Source organism: Pelophylax lessonae, assembly GCF_965119305.1.
Source record: "Pelophylax lessonae genome assembly, chromosome: 10".
Lineage (NCBI taxonomy): Eukaryota > Metazoa > Chordata > Amphibia > Anura > Ranidae > Pelophylax > Pelophylax lessonae.
The window spans coordinates 82631259-82657520 of NC_138777.1; the positions used below are offsets into that span (position 1 = coordinate 82631259).

Below are 26262 nucleotides of genomic sequence, written 5' to 3' on the forward strand. Positions count from 1 at the left end.
CGATGTGATTGGCTGTGATTGGACACAGCCGATCACGTGGTAAACAGCCAATTTCATTGGCTCTTTACCTTGATCGGGGGTGGGCTCAGTCCGAGGGATCCCTCATCCCTGATTGCCGCGCTGCACGCCCCCGGGGTCGCGCAGTAGCGGCGAGAGTGAGCGGACGTCATATGACGGCCGCCCGGATCGAGGAGCACTTCCTGCCGGCGTCATTTGACAATGGCCCGGTATGGAAGTGGTTAATAAAAATAATAATAATAATAATAAATATGCTACTAAGTGGGGTATTTGAAATATAATCATTGGAGTCAAAGGGGAATTAAATTAACATGACATTAAACAATATCCTTATTCTCTATAAATAATTTTTGTGTGTTTTATTGTTGATAAAATATCAATTAGCAATGCACAACTTACAAACACCCAGATAACCATGGCCAACTCCTTGTTTTAATTTGCTCTGGATGAATTTTTTTTTCATCTAGCTGTGCCTGCACAGTAGGCCCTCCCCAATTCAAACAGGGACAGTGTCTAAATGTTTACACAATATTGAGAAGAGGGCTTACTGCTCAAAGAAGTGAAGTGAAGAGGGTTTTAGTCAAATAGTGTGAAACCTGGGCAAGCCACTGCCACCCTACAGTGATAACAGCTGGCAGGAGTATGGTTTGCCACAAAGTACATTTATTCTTTAAAGTATATCCAAGGCCAAAACATATTCTTTCTTATTTTACGTAGAGTAGGGGGGTGTTTTTTTCCTTTTTTTTGCCATTTCTGTCTCTGATTCTAGAGATTTATTTTCCCTTAATGTCCTGTATCCATGAAATGAAAGGACCTCATTCCAATGTGAGGAAAATCCCCTTTTGACAGTTGCCATGTGGACAAGTGTCCCCATTTTGAAATCTCCTAAAATCTCCTATTCATGCTCTAGTGGCAACTTAAAATTTTGTACTCACCCTGACTTTTATTCCCTTAACATTGGTAATCAAGACAATTAGAAAGAGCAACAGGAACACTGACAGCAATAAAATCCTTATGATGGTTCTATCCCCTTATGAATTTGCCTTTAAACTTTATAATTAGAGCTAAGGTGTCCTTTAGGGTAAAGGAGAAGAAGGATCAGAGCTCTGCTGCACTCCTGTGACCTAGATTGAGCTGACAACAGGGTAAAGTCCTCTGTCAGCTGATGTCACTCAGCTGGTCCAGACTCTGGAGGGATCTCGTATTTAATGTTGGGATCCACCCAGATGCCTGTCCAGCAACTGGCTCAGTCTTTCAGCACACTGCTGAGAGCCTGAGCCAGCCCCTCCAGCCCCCTCCACAGTCACCGCTCTGTGCTCAGACAGGACCTGAGAACTGAGCAGTCAGCGGTCTTCAAATGTTCAGTTCTCAGTCTTAGAGGCAGCGGGGGACAAATGCCATATTGGAACAATGCTGCACCCACCTAGATGAGTATGAATTATTATTTGTAAAACAATTTTAGTTTATTTTGACCAACATTTCTTTTTTAGAATTGCCTCTTTGATACTTGCTCTTGTAAAAGAGCAGAGGACTGTCTGTGTGCTGCCCTATCCTCCTATGCATGGGCATGTGCTGTGTCTGGTGTCATACTAACTGGATGGAGAGAAAATGTCTGCAGTGAGTAACAAACCTGCCTTTTGCTAAATAATAATATATCAAAATTTGGCTCCTCACTACAAAGCAAGCATATAGTTGACAACCCTACCATATGAAAAATGCAATTAGAAAATCGCTGTGCTGCTTTTGTATGTTATAATAATTTTGTATAATATAGCAAGGATTATATAATATGAAAAACATTCACAGCTTCTTCCGCTAAACTATTCTAATTACTTTTATCTTCTCTGAATACACTTAAAACTGTTGTAAAGCTTTTCTTTTCTAAAATAATCAACAAGTCATACTTGCCTGTCAATGGCTCCCACTACTATCTCTGTGTCCTGTGAGAAGAGGAACAGAGACCAGTGCTGCTGCAGAGAGAGGTCTCAGGTAAGTATATAGGTGAGTGGATGTGGGGGGCATAGAACTACTTCAGGAAATGTTTTATGGTAAATATCTTGTATTTAGAATCACTTTAATGTACATACAGTATGTGGTACTACAACTAATCAGAAAAGCATTCCCTCCCCATCCTTCTACTACTGTTACTCAAAATCTATGTACTTTGAGATCTAATACACTTGAGTGAGTGCTTGAATACAACAAAGAAACTTGTTTGGTATATAGTAAAAAAGGTCTAAATCTAACAAACCGTCAATCTATTTATTTACATGAAAATTATAAAGCAAGCTCTAACTTATCTAACTTATAATTAAAACTACAAACAGAAAGAAAAGGCATAAGACAAACATTTAGCGTATCTCACAAAAGTGAGTACACCCCTCACATTTTTGTATATATTTCATTATATCTTTTCATGTGACAATACTGAAGAAATGTCACTTTGATACAATGTGAAGTAGTGAGTGTACAGCTTGTATAACAGTGTAAATTTGCTGCTCCCTCAAAATACCTCAACACACAGCCATTGATGTCTAAACCGCTGGAAACAACAGTGAGTACACCCCTAAGTGAAAATGTCCCAATTGTGCCCAATTAGCCATTTTCCCTCCCACATATCATGTTACAAGGTCTCAAGCGTGAATGGTGAGCAGGTTTGCTAAATTTGGTGTTATCACTCTTACTCTCTTATACTGATCACTGGAAGTTCAACATGGCACCTCATGGCAAAGAACTCTCTGAGGATCTAAAAAAAAATAATTGTCGCTCTACATAAAGATGGCCTAGGCTATAAGAAGATTGCCAAGACCCTAAAACTGAGTTGCAGCACGGTGGCCAAGACCATACATCAGTTTAACAGGACAGGTTCCACTCAGAACAGGCCTTGCCATGGTCGACCAAAGAAGTTGAGTGCATGTGCTCAGTGTCATATCCAAATGTTGTCTATGGGAATCAGATGTATTAGTGCCAGCATTGCTGCAGAGGTTGAAGGGGTGGGGGGTCAGCCTGTTAGTGCTCAGACCATACGCCGCACACTGCCTCAAATTGGTCTGCGCAGCTGTCATCCCAGATGGAAGCCTCTTCTAAAGATGATGCACAAGAAACAGTTTGCTGAAGACAAGCAGACTAAGGACATGGATTACTGGAACCATGTCCTGTGGTCTGGTGAGACCAACATAAACTTATTTGGTTCAGATGGTGTCAAGCATGTGTGGCAGCAACCAGGTGAGGAGTACAAAGACAAGTTTGTCTTGCCTACAGTCAAGCATGGTGGTGGGGGTGTCATGGTCTGGAGCTGCATGAGTGCTGCCTTCACTGGGGAGCTACAGTTCATTGAGGGAACCATGAATGCCAACATGTACTGTGACATACTGAAGCAGAGCATGATCCCCTCCCTTCAGAGACTGGGCCACATGGCAGTATTTCAACATGATAACGACCCCAAACACACCTCCAAGACGACCACTGCCTTGCTAAAGAAGCTGAGGGTTAAGGTTATGGACTGGCCAAGCATGTCTCCAGACCTAAAGTCTATTGAGCATCTGTGGGGCATCCATAAATGGAAGGCGGAGGAGCACAAGGTCTCTAACATCCACCAGCTCCATGATGTAATCATGGAGGAGTGGAAAAGGACTCCAGTGGCAACCTGTGAAGCTCTGGTGAACTCCATGCCGAAGAGGGTTAAGGCAGTGCTGGAAAATATTGGTGGCCACACAAAATATTGACACTTTGGGCCCAATGTGGACATTATAACTTAGGGGTGTATTTACTTTTGTTGCCAGCGGTTTAGACTTTAATGACTGTGTTGAGTTATTTTGAGGGGACAGCAAATTTACACTGTTATACAAGCTGTACACTCACTATTGTAGCAAAGTGTAATTTCTTCAGTGTTGTCACATGAAAAGATGTAATAAAATATTTACAAAATGTAAGGGGTGCACTCACTTTTGTGAGATACTGTATGGTTCTTTCTCATGGCAGGTTAACTGTATTCTCCTAATTCCAAGTGCAAAATCAAGCTGGTGCAATGACCAGAGCATGTGCATAGCAGCGGGCGCTCAGCCTATGGTGTGCAGCAACATATGGACAATGGCAGCCATTGTCAGCTTGTTTTTAGTTTATGTAGGCTGAGCAGCTGTTGTTATTCGCAAGGGGTTGAATGTGGATGTCCGAACCTGGACGCAGTCAGCTCCATCCAGGCTCAGATATATACAAGTAAGGCCTCATGCACACAGGGCGTTAGAAAAAATGAGTTGCAGAGCCACTGCTAATGCCAGGAAAAAACAGCTGTAAAAACGTGCTTTTAGTAGCTTTTTCCATTTGCGTTAATACACGTTTAGCCATGTTAGCTTTTGGCAGCATTTTTCTGCCTCTATTCAAAATCAGTGTTTGCCTATGAGCCTTCTTTGATACGGCTTTTACCCATTGATTCGAATAGAAGTCACATCCAGGTCGTATCATGCAACTTGCACTCTGGGGATCTTGAGGGGGAACTCCATGCCAAAATGGGAAAGAAAATGGTTTGGGTGTCCCCCCAGGTTCCAAACCAGGCTCTTAGGGTCTGGTATGGATTTTGAGGGGAACCCCATGCAAAAAAACGGCATGGGGTCCCCCCCAAAATCTAAACCGGACCCTTATCTGAGCATGCAGCCCGACAGGTCAGGAAAGGGGACAAGTGAGCGGCCCCACCCCCTCCTGGACCATACAAGGCCATACTCCCTCAACATGTGGGGTGGGTGCTTTGGAGCAGGGGGGGCTCTGCACCCCCCATCCCAAAGCACCTTGTCCCCATGTTGATGAGGACAAGGGCCTCTTCCCAACAACCCTGGGCAGTGGTTGTGGGGGTCTGCGGGCAGGGGGCTTATCAGAATATGGACTCCTCCTGTAACAAGGGGGCCCCCAGATCCTGGACCCACTCCCTATGTGAATGAGTATGGGGTACATTGTACCCCTACCCATTCACCCCAAAAAAAGCAGTGTAGTGTAAATAATGACAAGAGATGGTTTGAAGAAGTCCTTTATTAAAAATCTTCCTTCAATCTTCTCCCTCTGATCTTCTCCCTCCAGTCGTCTCCCTCCGATCTTCCCCCTCCGATCTTCTCCCTCTGGGCTTCCCCCTCTGGTCTTCTTTCTCCAGTCTTCTTCCTCTGGTCTTCTCCCTCTGGTCTTTTTTCTCCAGTATTCTTCCTCCGGCCTTCTCCCTCTGGTTTTCCTCCGACGATGTATACCGAGATTATGCCGGCTCCGCTCTTTGCAGCTTCTTAAATAGCCATTGGGGCGTGGTCACCCAATGACGTCACCCGGAGACACCGACTCCTTGTGTTGTCACGCATCGTCAGATGATGACACAAGGAGGTGGGGTCTCCGGGTGACATCACAGGATGGCCACGCCCCCATAGGGAACCATTGATTTTCACATTAAAAAAAAAAAACATAACGTGGCTTAACGCTGTATATGCAATGTTAAGCAAGTTAAGCAGCCTTTAGCCACGTCAGACATTTTTGCAGCTCTAACGCTGGTCCTCAGAATGCACTGGCCCTGGATTTTTTTTGCAGCTTAAAAACTCTATGCCACTTACAGCTTCAAAACATCTCTGTGTGCATGAGGCCACAAGATAACATAGAGGGGGCGTTTGTAAGCTGCAAAAAAAAAAACATCTGATGCTCCTAAAAGCAGCTGCAAAAACGCCCTGTGTGCATGAGGCCTAAATCTTGGTGTTCGGTTACAGACGAACAGCAGCGGCTGCTGTCACATGCCCTAGTCATTCCACATGTTGAAATCTGGAGAATGCAGCTAACCAACTGTGTGATGGAGGCCTTAGATAAGTGTCAGGGGTGTGTTTCATATTTACCAATAAACTGTGCATAAGGGCTCCTTTCTGGTATTATGGTTTTTCAAAGACTCCTCTTAAATTCTCCCCCCCTAATCTCCTCAAGGGTCTGACTTAATATACAGATTCCTTCTAGAGACTTACATGGAGTAGTGCTGATTGGGGGGACTACCAAATTCATCTATTTCTATCTCAACTTTTTAGAACTGGATACTTTTCAATACCCTTTCCATGCAAAGCCTTAGTACAACTTTTTTTAAAGGGAAAATACATATGTACAGGTTAGATGGTCACTCTCACTGTATATCTAAATGAGGCAATCCTTTGTATTAGATATATAGAAAACAAAGAGATCTAGATCCCATTGTGCAGACAACTACTCAGGCAACAAATCATCTGAAAGAAGCTCATCAGCCTTTTGTCAAGCCTTCTTGCATACAGCATCCTGTGTAGTTAATAGAATATTCCCTTGGCAGCTTCCATTTAGATCAAACCATAGCAACTATTTTCTTAACAGAAACATACTGTAGAAGAAGACATATTACACATCTACATTGATCCAACTCTAACTAAAATATATTCTTAATTACAATATTATCTACATCTGTTAACTGAGATTTCACATAAATTCATATTGTGAATTCAAAGCCATTGTCGAGCACAGGGGAGTCAGAGCTGCTGAATCAAGTGACTGGACCAGAATAACGAAAGATAAGTACGCATACCTTTTTTATACATTGTATGCAGAATAGGTTAGAGGAAGGCAGAGGAAATATTTTTAAGAATAATTATAATTAGCTTTTACTAACACTTTAACCAAAATGGAGACAAGGTAATGGCTAAATGTGCACTCATGAGAATCTTTAATACATACAGTATAACTCTCATAACCCACTAAAAGATTATGGTCTTCAACCTTATAGATTTCCATGAACCTACCCCTCTGTAAAAGTGCCGGGATACGGTCATCCATTGTCCAGGACAAAGATTGCAAACTGTGCCTCAACATGCACACTCGATCATCTGCAGCTGGGATCCCACTACCCACTGCCACATTGATTGTCTCAGTATCTCTGAGCATCTCTGAGTCCTCCAGCTGGGTTTCACCAAGATCTGAAAGCAATCAGGAATTTCATGGGACCTTGCTGCTGTGTGTTGTTTGCCTCTATCATTCTCCTTGCACTGATTGTGGACTGGCCAATAGCAAATGCAAGGTGCCAGTGGCACCCTTAAACACTGCAACTAGGAGCAAAGCATGGTCTGCATAGCATGCCATGACTAACTGAAGGTGTGGTCCACTGCTACTGCATGACTACAGTGGTAAGGGCTTAAATCGGTATAGTTAAAAAGGACCTAAACCCATGTGCTCTATACAGCACAAATATGCCACAGTCCTTGTATTGACAAAATATTCTTTAAAGAGTCCTTCACTTCATCATGATCAGTAAGCAAATTTGTCTCTCGAAACCTGTAGCCAAGCAGTGGAACTAATAGGCGATATCATACCTGCAGTAGTGGCCACAGTTCCCTGAAAAGCTGCACACTGATAATGCTTCAGTATTGATTGCTCATGCAGATATTTCTGCCCAGTACGCTCTTGTTTCAGCATTTGACTTCCCTACAAACATTTACACAGGACAGCCCTAATTTTTAGTCCATTCAAGGTTCTTAAAAAGGTTTTAAAAGGCTGAAGGTTTTCCACCTTCATGCATTTTATGCATGAAGGTAAATAACCTTCTGTGTGCAGCTCCCCCCTTAGCCCCCCTAATACTTACAGTACCTAAGCCCGATCCTGATCCAGTGATGTGCTTTCCCGGGGCTCTCCCTCCTGATTGGCTGAGATGCAGTAGCAGGAGCCATTGGCTCCCGCTGCTGTCAATCCCAGCAAGTGAGGCCGAAGTTGCCTGTTTCCTACAAGGAGAAATTGCACAGCTGTGGACTGCACAGTGAAGGGCAGTTGGGGAAGTTCCGCCAAATCAGCTGACAAGCATGAGGAGGTCAGAGCCCCCCAATTCTAAATAGAGTAAATAAAAACAGATTTCACTATAAATGTAACCCTATTTTTATTAAAAACAAAAAATGATGGATTAACCACCTCTGACAACTCTGCCATTAAAACCAAACTGACAACACTGTAATTAAAACTAGTACCATTTTTAAATAAAGATTAAGTTGCAGTATTGTTTTTTTTTTTTTTTACATCAGCAATGGGGGTGGCCCTTATGAATGAAAATTGTCCCTTGTGGTGATAGCTGCCATGTTCATTGAAATCTCTAGTCCTCTCCCCCCCAGATACCCCTTCAGCTGTGATCTTCCAGTGCTGTGGGGGTAATATGAGCAACTTGACCTGTCATAGGCACTCATCAAAAGGGCAGACTCAATGCATAGAAGCTGTACTATTGCTTCCTACAATAAGAAGCACTCTATAAATGAAGGAAGGGTGAATAAATGAAAGATTCACCTTCTCCATTCCTAAAGAGCATTCCATTAAGACTGTTTCCATTCACTTCCTGTCTATGGTTTTGAATAGTGCACGTATATTGTGGAAATGTGAACATCTCTCCAACTACAAATCCCAGAAAACATTGCACCCAGTGGCGACTGGTGAAGTTTTAAGATGGTGGGGCGCAAGACCCCGCCCTTCCATTTTGACCCCTCCCATTTCTCAGAAGCCCCACCCATTATAGACTCCACCCATTTTGTCCTCTGTATTTTGCTTGCGTGAACAAATTCTCCCAATATATCACATATTAAGGGGTCCATCACTACTAGTATATCCCATAATAGGGAGCAGGGGCCCTATTATGGGATATACTGTGAGAGACACCCTATTATGGGATACACTGACTGAGAGTGGCACAAACCCCACAGTACAGACCCCCCCCAGCACAAACCCCTCAAGCACAAACCCCCTAGCACAAACACCACAGTACAGACCCCCTAGCACAAACCCCACAGTACAGGCCCCCTAGCACAAACCCCACAGTACAGGCCCCCTAGCACTAATCCCACAGTACAGACCCCCTAGCATAAACCCCACAGTACAAGCCCCCTAGCACAAACCCCACAGTACAGACCCCCTAGCATAAACCCCCACAGTACAGGACCCCTAGCACTAATCCCACAGTACAGACCCCCTAGCACAGACCCCACAGTACAGGCCCCCTAGCACTAATCCAAGCTTGCCTTGCCGTGCCTCCATCATCAATGTGAATGCAGTGACCAGCTTGCCGTGCCCCCAGGGCCATCATCAAGGAAGTGCCAGTAACCAGCTTGCCGTGCCCCCATGAACATCAATGCAGCGACACTGACCACCAGCTTGCCGAATGCCGTGCCCCCATCATCAATGGCAAAGCAGTGACCAGCTTGTCTGCCATGCCCCCCCCCCATCAATGCAGACAGAGACCAGCATGTGTGCAAGCCCCCTTCAAAGCAGACAGTGTCAGACAGTTTATGGCTTAGATATGGCAGTGATCAATACGGGGGGATCAATTGCACCAACTCCACCCTCTGTGTTGGTCCATCATAGCAGCCAGGCATGCCATCGCAATCAGAACTGTGTGATTTGCAGCACACGTCTGGATGGAGTTTTAATGGCGACCAGATTACTTCTGCTACCCGACTATATCCTAGCTATGAGAATATTTGCCGTACTGGAGCTGAAAATCATTTATATCACGGATTTTGGCAACTACCAAATGAAAGAGAGTTCTAATCCAGATTCCTGTGCTGAAGCTCAACATACAGTATAGTATATATGGGGCACAGTTACATGACAGTGTTTGGGCCGGGCCCCCCCCCCCCCCCCCCGAGGCATCATCACTTGAACTTACCAGCTCATTCATGGACGGTGACCTGCGTGCTGCTGCTGACTCTGGGAAGAAGGCTGACGGCGGCGGAATTCGGGAACCGGCGGGAAGTGACGGAGATCGGGCGGTGACGGTGAGTGACTGACGCACGCACCGGCACCGCCCCCAACGACGTCAGCAGGGATGTCCTGAATCACGATTGGTCCAGGCTGGAGTCTGGACCAATCATGATTCAGGACAGGACTAGTGGGGAGTGCCGGGGCGCATTGCTTGCGCCCCGGTGACACCCAGAACGGCCGCCAATCGGTGCCTCTGCCTGGGCCAATGTGGGGTGCCAAACTCCACCCCCCCAAGCCAGCAATCAGGCCCGTCGCGTCAAGGCAGGCAAAACAAGCAATTGTTTGGGGCCCCGAGCTGGCCTGGGGCCCCAAGACACAGACTGACATGATCCCAAAAACCCAAAACACAAACGCCGCGGCCGCGCGCCGCGCCTCACTCACACAGGCCAACCTCACAACACACAGGCGACTTGTGACAGGCCGGCGGGCGGGCGCACAGCGGAGGAGCGGCATGACGTATATATATCTGTCAGAGGAGTAGCAAGTAAATTCTATATCGCTCTCTGCTTAACAGGGAGCAGGATCTGTGAGTTAGGTCTGCTCTATGTGCTCATTGTGTGATTCATGTGGTCTGGGGGAGTGTCCCCACTGGGGTGTGGTATAAAAGCAAGGAGCACATGTGCTCGGGGTCTTTGGCTGGTGAGCAGAGTCCCGGAAGGAGGGTGGCGGCTGCCTCCTCTTCTGCAGCAGCTGGTGTATGGTCACAGGCAGGTGGCCTGGTGAGCCAGAAGTAAGGAACTGAACCCAGTGGTCCAGGAGAGCTGACTAGGAGGAGTTGAGACACTAGAGAACCTGAAAAGCAGTATCGTGAATACAGGGGATCGTGTCTAAGGGCCTGACCAGGAAGGGGGGCACTCCGGAGTAGGGTAGTCCGAGGATGGGTGTCAGCTGGTGGAGTGAAAGGGGGTGCTAGGCGAGTACCCTGAAGATAAGTGCTAAGCAAGTGTCTATTCAGGAACGTTACCTCAGATTCATCTAGTGGCAAGGTGAAACTGTGGCCCAGCTGCATCCTCAGATAGAAGTCCTCAGCATTGTGAATAGTTCAAGTTCTGGAGTATCCCACTCTATCCCTTCTCCCATCTCCATATAAAATAAAAATACAACAAAAACAACAACTCCTAGACTGTTCATTCACTAAGCCAGAGAGTAAAGTGTTAAGATTCTGCATGCAGTTGCTACCAGTAACTCAGAGGGACCCAAAAAGGTGAGAAATCCAGCAGCCCTCAATACACACACACAATATATATATATATATATATATATATATATATATATATATATATATATATATATACAGTGGGTACGGAAAGTATTCAGACCCCCTTAAATTTTTCACTCTTTGTTATATTGCAGCCATTTGCTAAAATCATTTAAGTTCATTCTTCTTCCTCATGAATGTACACATAGCACCCCATACTGACAGAAAAACAAAGACTTGTTGACATTGTTGCAGATTTATTAAAAAAGAAAAACTGAAATATCACATGGTCCTAAGTATTCAGACCCTTTGCTGTGACACTCATATATTTAACTCAGGTGCTTTCCATTTCTTCTGATCATCCTTGAGATGGTTCTACACCTTCATTTGAGTCCAGCTGTGTTTGATTATACTGATTGGACTTGATTAGGAAAGCCACACACCTGTCTATATAAGACCTTCCAGATTACAATGCATGTCAGAGCAAATGAGAATCATGAGGTCAAAGGAACTGCATGAAGAGCTCAGAGACAGAATTGTGGCAAGGCACAGATCTGGCCAAGGATACAAAAAGATTTCTGCTGCACTTAAGGTTCCTAAGAGCACAGTGGCCTCCATAATCCTCAAATGGAAGACGTTATGGACGACCAGAACCCTTCCTAGAGCTGGCCGTCCGGCCAAACTGAGCTATCGGGGGAGAAGAGCCTTGGTGAGAGAGGTAAAGAAGAACCCAAAGATCACTGTGGCTGAGCTCCAGAGATGCAGTCAGGAGATGGGAGAAAGTTGTAGAAAGTCAACCATCACTGCAGCCCTCCACCAGTCGGGGCTTTATGGCAGAGTGGCCCGACGGAAGCCTCTCCTCAGTGTAAGACACTGAGCCCGCATGGAGTTTGCTAAAAAACACCTGAAGGACTCCAAGATGGTGAGAAATAAGATTCTCTGGTCTGATGAGACCAAAATAGAACTTTTTGGCCTTAATTCTAAGCGGTATGTGTGGAGAAAACCAGGCACTGCTCATCACCTGTCCAATACAGTCCCAACAGTGAAGCATGGTGGTGGCAGCATCATGCTGTGGGGGTGTTTTTCAGCTGCAGGGACAGGACGACTGGTTGGAATAGAGGGAAAGATGAATGCGGCCAAGTACAGGGATATCCTGGACAAAAACCTTCTCCAGAGTGCTCTGGACCTCAGACTGGGCCGAAGGTTTACCTTCCAACAAGACAATGACCCTAAGCACACAGCTAAAATAATGAAGGAGTGGCTTCACAACAACTCCGTGACTGTTCTTGAATGGCCCAGCCAGAGCCCTGACTTAAACCCAATTGAGCATCTCTGGAGAGACCTAAAAATGGCTGTCCACCAACGTTTACCATCCGACCTGACAGAACTGGAGAGGATCTGCAAGGAGGAATGGCAGAGGATCCCCAAATCCAGGTGTGAAAGACTTGTTGCATCTTTCCCAAAAAGATTCCAGGCTGTATTAGATCAAAAGGGGGCTTCTACTAAATACTGAGCAAAGGGTCTGAATACTTAGGACCATGTGATATTTCAGTTTTTCTTTTTTAATAAATCTGCAACAATGTCAACAATTCTGTGTTTTTCTGTCAGTATGGGGTGCTATGTGTACATTCATGAGGAAGAAGAATGAACTTAAATGATTTTAGCAAATGGCTGCAATATAACAAATAGTGTTGAGCGAACACGGACTGTATTATTCGTGTTCGTACCGAATAATTGGATTTTTTGTACCCGAACACGGACACGGACACTTTACTGTATGTTCGGGTAAAAATCCGTGTTCGGTCGTTTTATTTCCGGGTTTTGCATGCTTTGGCGCTCTTTTCATGGCGGGCTTTCAACAGCCAATCAACAATCGTTTAACTGGTGTGCCTTAAGCCATCCCAGCCATGCCTGCAAATGTCTCAGTAGCTGTGATTGGCCGTCTGAAGCATGTGACCAAGTCTTTATAAGTTCGAGGCAGCCGCAGCGGCGTCATTATGCTGCTTAGATTCAGGGTCAGAGCACACATCAACGTGCTGGCTGCTGATTAGGGAAAGATAGGCAGGAAAAAACCATTTGTGTCCGGATAGAATTGAGGGACAGGTCGGAGTGTTTAGGCAGGGCGAGTTGTAGGCATTTTAGGGATAGAGTCTGCTGAATTATATAGGGTCAGTGTCTTCTACAAACTACAATCGATATTGCTGTGTGGGGGGTGGGGTCTGCACTCAATCCTGATCTACGATCTCTTCTCAATCCTGTTAGGGACAGAGTCTGCTGAATTTTAGGGAAACTGTGTTCTACAAACTACAATCGATATTGCTGTGTGGTGTGGGATTGGAGATAGGCAGGTGTCAGTGATCCACATCCATTTTTCTGTGTGTGAGCTGCAGTGAACACAATCTTTTTGGGCTGCAGTGAACACAATCTTTTTGGGCTGCAGTGAACACAATCTTTTTGGGCTGCAGTGAACACAATCTTTTTGGGCTGCAGTGAACACAATCTTTTTGGGCTGCAGTGAACACAATCTTTTTGGGGTGCAGTGAACAAAATCTTTTTGGGGTGCAGTGAACACAATCCTTTTTGGTGTGCAGTGAACACAATCTTTGTGGGGTGCAGTGAACAAAATCCTTTGTGGGGTGCAGTGAACACAATCTTTTTGGGGTGCAGTGAACAAAATCCTTTTTGGGGTGCAGTGAACAACATCCTTTTTGGGGTGCAGTGAACACAATCTTTTTGGGGTGCAGTGAACACAATCTTTTTGGGGTGGAGTGAACAACATCCTTTTTGGGGTGCAGTGAACAAAATCCTTTTTGGGGTGCAGTGAACAAAATCATTTTTGGGGTGCAGTGAACACAATCTTTTTGGGGTGCAGTGAACACAATCTTTGTGGGGTGCAGTGAACACAATCTTTTTGGGGTGGAGTGAACAACATCCTTTTTGGGGTGCAGTGAACAACATCCTTTTTGGGGTGCAGTGAACACAATCTTTTTGGGGTGCAGTGAACACAATCTTTGTGGGGTACAGTGAACAGAATCTTTGTGGGGTGCAGTGAACACAATCTTTGGGGGGTACAGTGAACACAATCTTTGTGAGGTGCAGTGAACACAATCTTTGTGGGGTGCAGTGAACACAATCATTGTGGGGTGCAGTGAACTCAATCTTTGTGGGGTACAGTGAACACAATCTCATACTGAAGGTTTGAGGGTGCTGCCTGCTCCATACTCCCCCTACTCCTCATCTAGCCTTTTAGGGGTACAAACAATAGTAATTGGGGCCTAGTGTGGTTGTGTACGTGTGATATACATACACTTTTTTGGGATCATATTTTCTATTCCGCTATTTAATCAAAAACCTTTGGGGATCAGTTAAATTGGGGGATAGTCTGTGTTGGTACGTGTGAGAGAGATCCACCTTTCCAAGTTGTTGGGGTTCATCTCATACTTCTGAAGGTTTGAGGGTGCTGCCTGTTCCATACTCCCCCTACTCCTAGCCTTTTAGGGGTACAAACAATAGTAATTGGGGCCTAGTGTGGTTGTGTACGTGTGATATACATACACTTTTTTGGGATCATATTTTCTATTCCGCTATTTAATCAAAAACCTTTGGGGATCAGTTAAATTGGGGGATAGTCTGTGTTGGTACGTGTGAGAGAGATCCACCTTTCCAAGTTGTTGGGGTTCATCTCATACTTCTGAAGGTTTGAGGGTGCTGCCTGTTCCATACCCCCCCTACTCCTAGCCTTTTAGGGGTACAAACAATAGTAATTGGGGCCTAGTGTGGTTGTGTACGTGTGATATACATACACTTTTTTGGGATCATATTTTCTATTCCGCTATTTAATCAAAAACCTTTGGGGATCAGTTAAATTGGGGGATAGTCTGTGTTGGTACGTGTGAGAGAGATCCACCTTTCCAAGTTGTTGGGGTTCATCTCATACTTCTGAAGGTTTGAGGGTGCTGCCTGTTCCATACTCCCCCTACTCCTAGCCTTTTAGGGGTACAAACAATAGTAATTGGGGCCTAGTGTGGTTGTGTACGTGTGATATACATACACTTTTTTGGGATCATATTTTCTATTCCGCTATTTAATCAAAAACCTTTGGGGATCAGTTAAATTGGGGGATAGTCTGTGTTGGTACGTGTGAGAGAGATCCACCTTTCCAAGTTGTTGGGGTTCATCTCATACTTCTGAAGGTTTGAGGGTGCTGCCTGTTCCATACTCCCCCTACTCCTCATCTAGCCTTTTAGGGGTACAAACAATAGTAATTGGGGCCCAGTGTGGTTGTGTACGTGTGATATACATACACTTTTTTGGGATCATATTTTCTATTCCGCTATTTAATCAAAAACCTTTGGGGATCAGTTAAATTGGGGGATAGTCTGTGTCGGTACGTGTGAGAGAGATCCACCTTTCCAAGTTGTTGGGGTTCATCTCATACTTCTGAAGGTTTGAGGGTGCTGCCTGTTCCATACCCCCCCTACTCCTCATCTAGCCTTTTAGGGGTACAAACAATAGTAATTGGGGCCTAGTGTGGTTGTGTACGTGCGAGATACATACACTTTTTTTGATCATATTTCCTACTCCGCTATTCAATAAAAACCTTTGAGGATCAATTGAATTGCGGGATAGTCTGTGTCGGTACGTGTGAGAGAGATCCACCTTTCCAAGTTGTTGGGGTTCATCTCATACTTCTGAAGGTTTGAGGGTGCTGCCTGTTCCATACTCCCCCTACTCCTCATCTAGCCTTTTAGGGGTACAAACAATAGTAATTGGGGCCCAGTGTGGTTGTGTACGTGTGATATACATACACTTTTTTGGGATCATATTTTCTATTCCGCTATTTAATCAAAAACCTTTGGGGATCAGTTAAATTGGGGGATAGTCTGTGTCGGTACGTGTGAGAGAGATCCACCTTTCCAAGTTGTTGGGGTTCATCTCATACTTCTGAAGGTTTGAGGGTGCTGCCTGTTCCATACCCCCCCTACTCCTCATCTAGCCTTTTAGGGGTACAAACAATAGTAATTGGGGCCTAGTGTGGTTGTGTACGTGCGAGATACATACACTTTTTTTGATCATATTTCCTATTCCGCTATTCAATAAAAACCTTTGAGGATCAATTGAATTGCGGGATAGTCTGTGTCGGTACGTGTGAGAGAGATCCACCTTTCCAAGTTGTTGGGGTTCATCTCATACTTCTGAAGGTTTGAGGGTGCTGCCTGTTCCATACTCCCCCTACTCCTCATCTAGCCTTTTAGGGGTACAAACAATAGTAATTGGGGCCTAGTGTGGTTGTGTACGTGTGATATACATACACTTTTTTTGGATCATATTTTCTATTCCGCTATTTAATCAAAAACCTTTGGGGATCAGTTAAATTGGGGGATAGTCTGTGTTGGTACGTGTGAGAGAGATCCACCTTTCCAAGTTGTTGAGGTTCATCTCATACTTCTGAAGGTTTGAGGGTGCTGCCTGTTCCATACTCCCCCTACTCCTAGCCTTTTAGGGGTACAAACAATAGTAATTGGGGCCTAGTGTGGTTGTGTACGTGTGATATACATACACTTTTTTGGGATCATATTTTCTATTCCGCTATTTAATCAAAAACCTCTGGGGATCAGTTAAATTGGGGGATAGTCTGTGTTGGTACGTGTGAGAGAGATCCACCTTTCCAAGTTGTTGGGGTTCATCTCATACTTCTGAAGGTTTGAGGGTGCTGCCTGTTCCATACTCCCCCTACTCCTAGCCTTTTAGGGGTACAAACAATAGTAATTGGGGCCTAGTGTGGTTGTGTACGTGTGATATACATACACTTTTTTGGGATCATATTTTCTATTCCGCTATTTAATCAAAAACCTTTGGGGATCAGTTAAATTGGGGGATAGTCTGTGTTGGTACGTGTGAGAGAGATCCACCTTTCCAAGTTGTTGTGGTTCATCTCATACTTCTGAAGGTTTGAGGGTGCTGCCTGTTCCATACTCCCCCTACTCCTAGCCTTTTAGGGGTACAAACAATAGTAATTGGGGCCTAGTGTGGTTGTGTACGTGTGATATACATACACTTTTTTTGGATCATATTTTCTATTCCGCTATTTAATCAAAAACCTTTGGGGATCAGTTAAATTGGGGGATAGTCTGTGTTGGTACGTGTGAGAGAGATCCACCTTTCCAAGTTGTTGGGGTTCATCTCATACTTCTGAAGGTTTGAGGGTGCTGCCTGTTCCATACTCCCCCTACTCCTAGCCTTTTAGGGGTACAAACAATAGTAATTGGGGCCTAGTGTGGTTGTGTACGTGTGATATACATACACTTTTTTTGGATCATATTTTCTATTCCGCTATTTAATCAAAAACCTTTGGGGATCAGTTAAATTGGGGGATAGTCTGTGTCGGTACGTGTGAGAGAGATCCACCTTTCCAAGTTGTTGGGGTTCATCTCATACTTCTGAAGGTTTGAGGGTGCTGCCTGTTCCATACCCCCCCTACTCCTCATCTAGCCTTTTAGGGGTACAAACAATAGTAATTGGGGCCTAGTGTGGTTGTGTACGTGCGAGATACATACACTTTTTTTGATCATATTTCCTATTCCGCTATTCAATAAAAACCTTTGAGGATCAATTGAATTGCGGGATAGTCTGTGTCGGTACGTGTGAGAGAGATCCACCTTTCCAAGTTGTTGGGGTTCATCTCATACTTCTGAAGGTTTGAGGGTGCTGCCTGTTCCATACTCCCCCTACTCCTCATCTAGCCTTTTAGGGGTACAAACAATAGTAATTGGGGCCCAGTGTGGTTGTGTACGTGTGATATACATACACTTTTTTTGGATCATATTTTCTATTCCGCTATTTAATTTAACTGGGCCTCCATGCGAGACCTGTGTGCCTTGTTGCGCTGTTTTGAGTACTCCACCAACATGGCCAGTGGCAATGACGCCGTTCTCAGCTTAACTATCCCACTTCCATGCCTCCTTGAAAAAACAATTCGGGCGATGATGGAAGAGGATGTGGCACAGGATGAGGAGGAGGAGGAGGATGAAGAGGTAACATTTCCAAGGCTTTCAGGGCAGTCATTCGCAAGGGGCTCCGAGGGTGGGTTCCTGCACACGCAAACGCCAGGGACGCAATTGTCCAGCAGGGGCACAGTTCTGGAGGATGAGGAGGATGAGGAGGAGGAGGAGCTGGAGGAGGAGATGGAACCATGTTCACAGCAGGGTGGCACCCAGGCCAGCTCATGGCCATCACTGGTGCGTGGCTGGGGGGATACAGAGGACACGGACGATACACCTCCCACAGAGGACAGCCTTTCGTTGCCTCTGGGCAGCCTGGCACACATGAGCGATTACATGCTGCAGTGTCTCCACAACGACCGCCGAGTTGCCCACATTCTAACTTGTGCTGATTACTGGGTGGCCACGCTGCTGGATCCCCGTTACAAGGACAACGTACCGTCCTTAATTCACTCACTGGAGCGCGATCGCAAGATGCGCGAGTACAAGCGCACGCTGGTAGACGCCATGCTGCTGGCATTCCCATCTGACAGCGGGGCCACAGTGGAAGCACAAGGCAGAGGAGGAGGAGGTCGCCAACGCAACCAGGGCACCGCCAGCACCTCAGAAGGCAGGGTTAGCATGGCCGAAATGTGGAAAAGCTTTGTCAGCACGCCACAACAAACAGCAGCACCAGCAGCTCAGATGGAACGTCTTAGCAGGAGGCAGCATTTTACCAACATGGTGGAGCAGTATGTGTGCACACGCCTACATGTAGTGAATGACGGGTCTGCCCCCTTCAACTTCTGGGTCTCCAAATTGGGCACATGGCTTGAGCTTGCCCTTTACGCCTTGGAGGTGCTGGCGTGCCCTGCAGCCAGTGTATTATCTGAACGGGTATTTAGCACGGCTGGGGGCGTTATAACAGACAAGCGCAGCCGCCTGTCCAGAGACAATGTGGACAAGCTCACGTTCATTAAAATGAACCAGGCATGGATCCCACGGGACTTTTCCGTACCTTATGCAGAATAGCAATGGATACCGACCTTACCCACCCATTGTTCCATTTTTGCTCTTTCTCACTCTTTTGGGGTGTACCCTCATTTAAAATTTTTGAAAAGAAGCAGTGTTGGCTACCTCGTCCTCCTCCTCAGGGCCAGATTAATGTAGGGGCTATTGGAGCTGCAGCTCCAGGCCCCTACCTTTTATATAGGCCCCGGGTTGGCCATATTCACTGTTACCGCTCTTCTGTCACTTGTAAACACAGAAGTCTGGCTTCTATGCTCGCTTCCCCAGGCAGCACCCTCAGAACCTCCCCACACAGCGTGAAGGCCGGACAAGGAGGGACAGTTGGCGATGCATGGATGTGTTTATGGGCTTCAGAGACAGCATCCCATGTTGAATTAGGCATGCATGGCTGCACCCTTCCTCCTCTGGGTGCATGGCAAGGCACGGCCCTTAAGGCCCTTCAAAATCCTCAGCACCAAGCCCATGATGCTGTTAATCCGGCCCTGGTCCTCCTCCACCGCCGCTTCCACCTACACCGCCCATAGGTGTGCGCAGCCTATTGCATTAAGGTGTGCACCCCAAAGTTGAAATACACATGCATGTGTTTGCCAGCAGGGAGAGTAATGTATCGGGGCCATGTACCTGTAGGCAAGGAGAAATAGAGCAGAGCAGGTCCCAGGGAGATCTTTCCCATCTCCTCACTGGCAATGCTATGTGCCCTAGGTGATTAGGGTGTGCCCAGGCACACCCAGCACACCCTGTGCGCACGCCTATGTCACCGCTAGGCTTGTGACGGTATCAGATTTTCATGCTGCGATTAATTGATTAAGGTTTTGCCACGGTATACGGTATTATCACGGTATTCTATTATTAAATTTAAATTATTAAATTTCCACCTCACTTCAATTTCATTGCTGAATTTAGGGGCTATGGTTCACTTATGCACATTATTATATAGTCAGTCAGTACAGACTCTGTGAACCAGGCCTAAAATAGGTCATCAAGCAGTGTCTGGCCTAACTGGTGATAACTGGTTCTGGCGCTCGGCTCCGATCCGATGGCCTGGTCATTAAGAGGGCAAATCCTTGTGGTCAAGAAGTGGTTAAACCTGAAGGAGGTGTTGTTTATAAATTACTTTACTATTGCTTTAGGCCTGGTTCACATGTATGCGGGTTGGTGGTTCACATTTGCACAGGCATAGCAGCCCATTGATTTGAATGGGCTGCTATGCCCTCATTTTCCGCAGAAAAAAGGTGCATGCAGCATTTTTTTAAAATTCAGTGGCCTTGAAATCCATCCTGCTTTTGCACCATGCGACTAACCTGCAGTTCCTGCTCTGGCAAGCTTTCTGCATTTTTTGTATACGTGGGCACGGCATTTAAAAATAAACAGTTTGCGTGTGCAGCAACGGCAGGTAAGTCGCATGGTGCAAAAGAAGGATGGATTTCATGGCCACTGCATTTTTTTAAATTCTGCATGCACCTTTTTTCAGCTGAAAACGCAGGCATAGCAGCTCAAGCCCATTCACATCAATGGGCTGCTATGCCTGTGCAAATGTGGGCCCCCAACCCGCATACATGTGAACCAGGCCTAAAGCAATAGTAAAGTCATTAATTGGTTAAACCTGCAGGAGGACCGGTGTTTTTATCTATTAATGACTTTACTATTGCTTTAGGCCTGGTTCACATGTATGCGGGTTGGGGGCCCACATTTGCACAGGCATAGCAGCCCATTGATGTGAATGGGCTTGAGCTGCTATGCCTGCGTTTTCAGCTGAAAAAAGGTGCATGCAGAATTTAAAAAAATGCAGTGGCCATGAAATCCATCCTTCTTTTGCACCATGCGACTTACCTGCCGTTGCTGCACACGCAAACTGTTTATTTTTAAATGCCGTGCCCACGTATACAAAAAATGCAGAAAGCTTGCCAGAGCAGGAACTGCAGGTTAGTCGCATGGTGCAAAAGCAGGATGGATTTCAAGGCCACTGAATTTAAAAAAAATGCTGCATGCACCTTTTTTCTGCGGAAAATGAGGGCATAGCAGCCCGTTCAAATCAATGGGCTGCTATGCCTGTGCAAATGTGGGCCGCCAACCCGCATACATGTGAACCGCCAACCCGCATACATGTGAACCACCAACCCGCATACATGTGAACCAGGCCTAAAGCAATAGTAAAGTCATTAATAGATAAAAACACCGGTCCTCCTGCAGGTTTAACCACTTCTGGATCGCAAGGATTTGCCCCTTTAAAGACCAGGCCATCGGATCAGAGCGCCAGGACCAGTCATCACCAGGTAGGCCAGACACTGCTTGATGGCTATATAATAATGTAATGTGGGCTGCTAGGCGTGTGTGTGTGTATATATATATTTATTAGAGCTGCACGATTCTGGCCAAAATGAGAATCACGATTTTTTAGCTTGGAATAAAGATCACGATTCTCTCACGATTCTCTGTGTAACAAAAAAAAAAAAAATTGGGATAACTTTACTGTTACGTTTTTTTTTTTTTTTTTATTCATTAAAGTCTAATCATTGCGTTTGAAAGACTGCTGCGCAAATACAGTGTGACATAAAATATTACAACAATCGCCATTTTATTCTGTAGGGTCTCTGCTAAAAAAATATATAAAATGTTTGGGGGTTCTAAGTACTTTTCTAGCAAAAAAAAAACTGATTTTAACTTGCAAACAGCAAGTGTCAGAAAAAGATCCAGTCTTTAAGAGGTTAAACTTCCTTTCTCCCTGGCAGAGGGAAGGAAAAGATACAAATGTAATCATTTTTGTTTATAGTTAGGAGACTTAATGCTGAAAGGTGTTAGCTGAGTGAGTGAATGAGTCATCCAGCTCACTGAAATGTATCAATTCACAAGTCAGGCAGACTTGACAGAGAAACTCGGTATTTTAAAAATGCCACAATAACAATACCGTGGCTATGCAATACCGCGATATATCGAATTACCGAAAACCGGCATATGTCTAGTCACCGCCACATCCACCACCACCTCAACCTCCCTCCTACTCCATATGGGCCTCGTCCTTCAGAGATGAAGAAGAACATTGTTTTATTTTTCTGTTTTTTTTTGTTGTTTTAAGTTATTTCCCTATCCACATTTGTTTGCAGAGCACTTGCCATGCTCTTAATTACGTTTTGCTGCCATTTGCAGCACTCTAGCCCTTTCCTTTGGTGTTTTAGAGCCATTTTAGTGCCTTAAAGTTCGGGTCCCCATTGACTTCAATGGGGTTCGGTGTCCGGGAAAAGTTCGGTAAAAGTCCGGGACACGGACCCGGACTTTTTTTTAAAGTTCGGCCGAACCCGTCGAACACGGACATCTAGGTGTTCGCTCAACCCTAATAACAAAGAGTGAAAAATTTAAGGGGGTCTGAATACTTTCCGTACCCACTGTATATATATATAAAGTTGTTTTCCAGTGTTCAGCCCTAAAGTTGGACAATAATATTCATTTTCTTTATTCCTTTTGAATCCCTTAATGAAATGCCAACATGTTAAGCAGACCATATCATATACAGTACAAAGCTGCTCATAGAGATGACAGGGCATAGTGTTCTGTGTACCCAGCTGCAGATTGGCTCCTGTACATGACCCAGGATGATGTGTGTACTCAATGGATGTTAATTGTTTCTTTTAGTTACAAAAGTAACAATGTGGCAAAGAGCACATGATTTATTCAGACAAAACAAAGAGAACAAAGATATTGACAGAACACAAAGTGTAAGAGTACAAGGCAAACAAATGTTCAGTGTCCTTATTCAAACCATCAATGCACAGCTCAGATATACAGTATAACTTCTGTATATTAGGCATTTAAATAAAAAGATATAAACCAATTTTTCCAGTTTTAACTAGCCTTAAAGCCGTCCTCTTCTCCTTCTACTTACCTATTTTCAGTCTGCTTTGTTCTGGTCAGGTGACCCAGCTCTCCTGTGTCAGCCATCATGGCTTAAAGAAGTACAGCCAAAGCTCATTTGGCTGTACTTCTATGGATCACGGGAGTGCAGTTTGTTTTTCACTCCTGTGACCCATTTTCAGCAGACAGCAGGCTGAAGTCACAGAGCCATGTCCAGGATTGGGCAAGACTGGGACCATGGAGTTGGGATCCACCCACATGCCTGGACCGGCACCTGGTTCAGCCTTTAGCAAGCTGCTGAGAGCCTGAGCCCGCTGCTCCCACCTGCCACAGTCCAGCGCTCCAATGAGCGAGGAGTGGGGAGAGCAGAGAGCTGCTGACTGTAAGGACTGAGCTGTGAGACAGGAAGCTGTGAGAACCGAGTGATCGGCGGTATAAGATCGATGGGTTCACAGTATTAGATCCGGTGGGGGATAGATGCAGCACCGGACCAATGCTGCATCCACCTAGGTAAGTACGATTCTAAACAAAAAAAAAAGTCCATGCTTCTCTTTTAAGAGAGAGGATGGAGCACCAACAACAGATGAGCCATTAAAATCTAAGGGTTATATCACCGCCCCAGACTTGTCACTGTCAGAGTGCTTTCTCCTCTCCCACCCTCGCTCGCCCACCCCTTCCTAGGCCCTTCCATCATTCACAAAACTCATACTATTATTGTCTTATAATGCAATACATTTTGTGAATTGAGGAGCAGTAGATGAATAGCAATATACCCCCTGTTTATCCACAGAATGTTATGCATTGTAGAACAATATTACTACAATATCTGTGAGTTGTGGACGGGGCAGGAAGAGGTGGAAGAGTGGTTCAAGGCCTTCACGCTTGCAGTCTCTGCTATTACCTCCTGCAGCACCAAAAGATTGCAACCCATGGGCTATACTTTAGCATTAAACTGTTGTTTTATATCTGTGTTGCACTATTTATATGCAATCTTTGTACCAGGACCTAGACCAACTGCTGGTGGTACTGTGGTTCTCTGGGTGGAGGGTTGCAATTCCAGTGTCCTCCAGTTGGTGTCTCCCAGCAGCAGGCGGATCCCAATAATCTGTTTACACATAATACTGGCTGCTGGGAGGGTATTTAGCTTGGCCTCTACACCTCCCAGTGTTTTGCTTGCTACCTGATACTGCTAGCCATTATACTGTTCCTGATCCTGTCCTGTACAATGTGCCCTGCATCCTGGTGCCTTGTTGTTCTCCCTTGTTCCTGATCCCAGTGTTGGTTTCCCCTTCTCATCTGCTCCCTGCACCTCCAAAGTTTCCTGCTTCTCTGTGTTCCCCATTGTATATATTGTATATAGTTAGTTGTTAGTTAGGCTTCCTGTTTGTTAGGTATTAGTCATGGGTTTTTGTTTGGTTCACTTATATTTTCATGTTTAATGTATGTTGGTGTTTGGAAGGATTCCTTTTTTTCTGTACAGTAAATAAATCTCACTTAAAGCATACACAGTCTGGGCCCAGTTTCTTGAGTGTAGCCACACAGATACGACTAACTGTGCTGTTGATTCATTTACTATACTGCAAAGGATTCCCAGAGCAATTATGGGTTATCTTAAGAGACAATGCCAACACTCATATTGCTATGCAGCATCGTTTGCTTGATATAAATCTTAGACTCAGCTTTCTGATCAGCTTCTTTCAACAGCACTGCAAAGTAATTATCCTAATTATCCACTTATGGACCACCCACCGTGTATTTATGTCTGTACTTTGACGTTACATACCGGGGTTATAGCAGCAGAAAGCTGCCATAATCCCGGTAATTTTTTAAACAGAGTGAGGTCTGCAGCGGGATCACCTTTATGGGCGGCGGGAGAGGTGCCCCCTGCCGTTTCCCGGCCATTTTCCCCACTTACCGGACCCGTCGGTAGTGGGGAAAACTATCTGGTCCGCTGTCCTTTCAGGCAGGAAGTCGAGTGGGGGCAAGATGGCTCTGACTTGGCTCTATGACCTTGGAGAACCAGAGCAACATCATACGTCGCTTCCTAGCAACTGTTAAAGAGCCCATTTTTTTTCATCATGAAAAAAAATGATATATTTTTTTTTTCTTTTTTAGTGTGGATGTGAGATCTGAGGTATTTTTGAACCCAAATCTCACATTAAAGAGGTCCTGTCATGCTTATTTCTATTACAAGGGATGTTTACATTCCTTGTAATAGGAATAAAAATGATCAACATTTTTTTTTTTAACCACTTTACCACCGGAGGATTTTGCTGTCTTACGTCCAGGCCACTTTTTGCGATTCGGCGCTGTGTGAATTTAACTGACAATTGTGCGGTCGTGCGACGCCGTACCCAAACAAAATTTATGTCCTTTTTTTCCCACAAACAGAGCTTTCTTTTGGTGGTATTTGATTACCTGTGCGATTTTTACTTTTTGCGCTATAAACAAAAAAAGAGCATTTATTTTGAAAAAATAACAATATTTTTTAAAAAAATTTTATATTAAATTCCCCCCCAAAAAAATGTAAAAATCAAATTGTTTTTTCATTTTTGGCCAATTTGTTTTCTGCCACCTATGTTTGGTAAAAAAAAATCACAATAAGCTTATTTTGATTGGTTTGCGCAAAAGGGAAAGATTTCTGTCATTTTTGGTGTTTTTTTTTTAACGCGATCTGGGATGGCGGCGATCTGGGATTTTTTTTTGCGGGACTGCGACATTGCAGCAGACAGATCGGACCCTTGACTGACATTTTTGACACTTTTGGGGGTGCCAGTGACATTACTGCAGTAATCAGTGCTATATCTATGCACTGTTACTGTAAAAATGACACTGGCAGGGAAGGGGTTAATTTTATTGGAGAGGGAGGGGTTAATGTATGCCTGGTGCTTACTAATGTGTGGGGGGGGAGGTGACTGAGTGACACAGGGACAGATCGCATATGTTCAGCTATGCTGAACACTGCGATCTGTCACTCCCTGTCAGTTAGGAGATCCGCCCGCTCTGTTTACACAAGCGGGCGGATCTCCAAACTAGATTCCCCGACAATCGGGGAAGAGCAGCGGCGATCGCCACCACTCCTCCCCTGGCCCGACTCCCGCTGTGACTGAACACAGCGGGAGCGAGCCTCTGGCGGCGCGCGCGCTCTGCCCACAAGGGGCGGAGTCCAGCTACGTAGGTCTACATCGCTGGACGATAACGAGCCACATTGCTGCAGAAGCAGCAATGTGAGCAGAGTTAAAGTGGTTAATGAAAAGACAGTGTAAAAATAAAAGATAAAATAAAAAGAAAATAAAAAATGTAAGCGCTCTATCCCAGTTAGCTTGCACGCAGAAGCGAACACATACGCAAGTCGCACCCACATTAGTAAACGCTGTGTAAAAACCACACATGTGGGGTATCGCCGTGATCGTTAGACCTCTTCTGTAACTC

At 45.1% G+C, this 26262-nt stretch overlaps 1 protein-coding gene across 1 annotated transcript in view; it reads left to right on the plus strand.

Annotated features, from left to right (window-relative positions):
* LOC309565955 (mucin-5AC-like) overlaps positions 1-26262 on the plus strand; it is a gene marked incomplete at both ends in the record, with an annotated part of 316230 nt that overhangs the window by 182585 nt on the left and 107383 nt on the right. The window contains one exon of the mRNA XM_082270984.1: positions 1509-1635. Within this exon, the coding sequence (XP_082127110.1) occupies positions 1509-1635 (127 nt within the window). The remainder of the gene's footprint in view (positions 1-1508; positions 1636-26262) is intronic.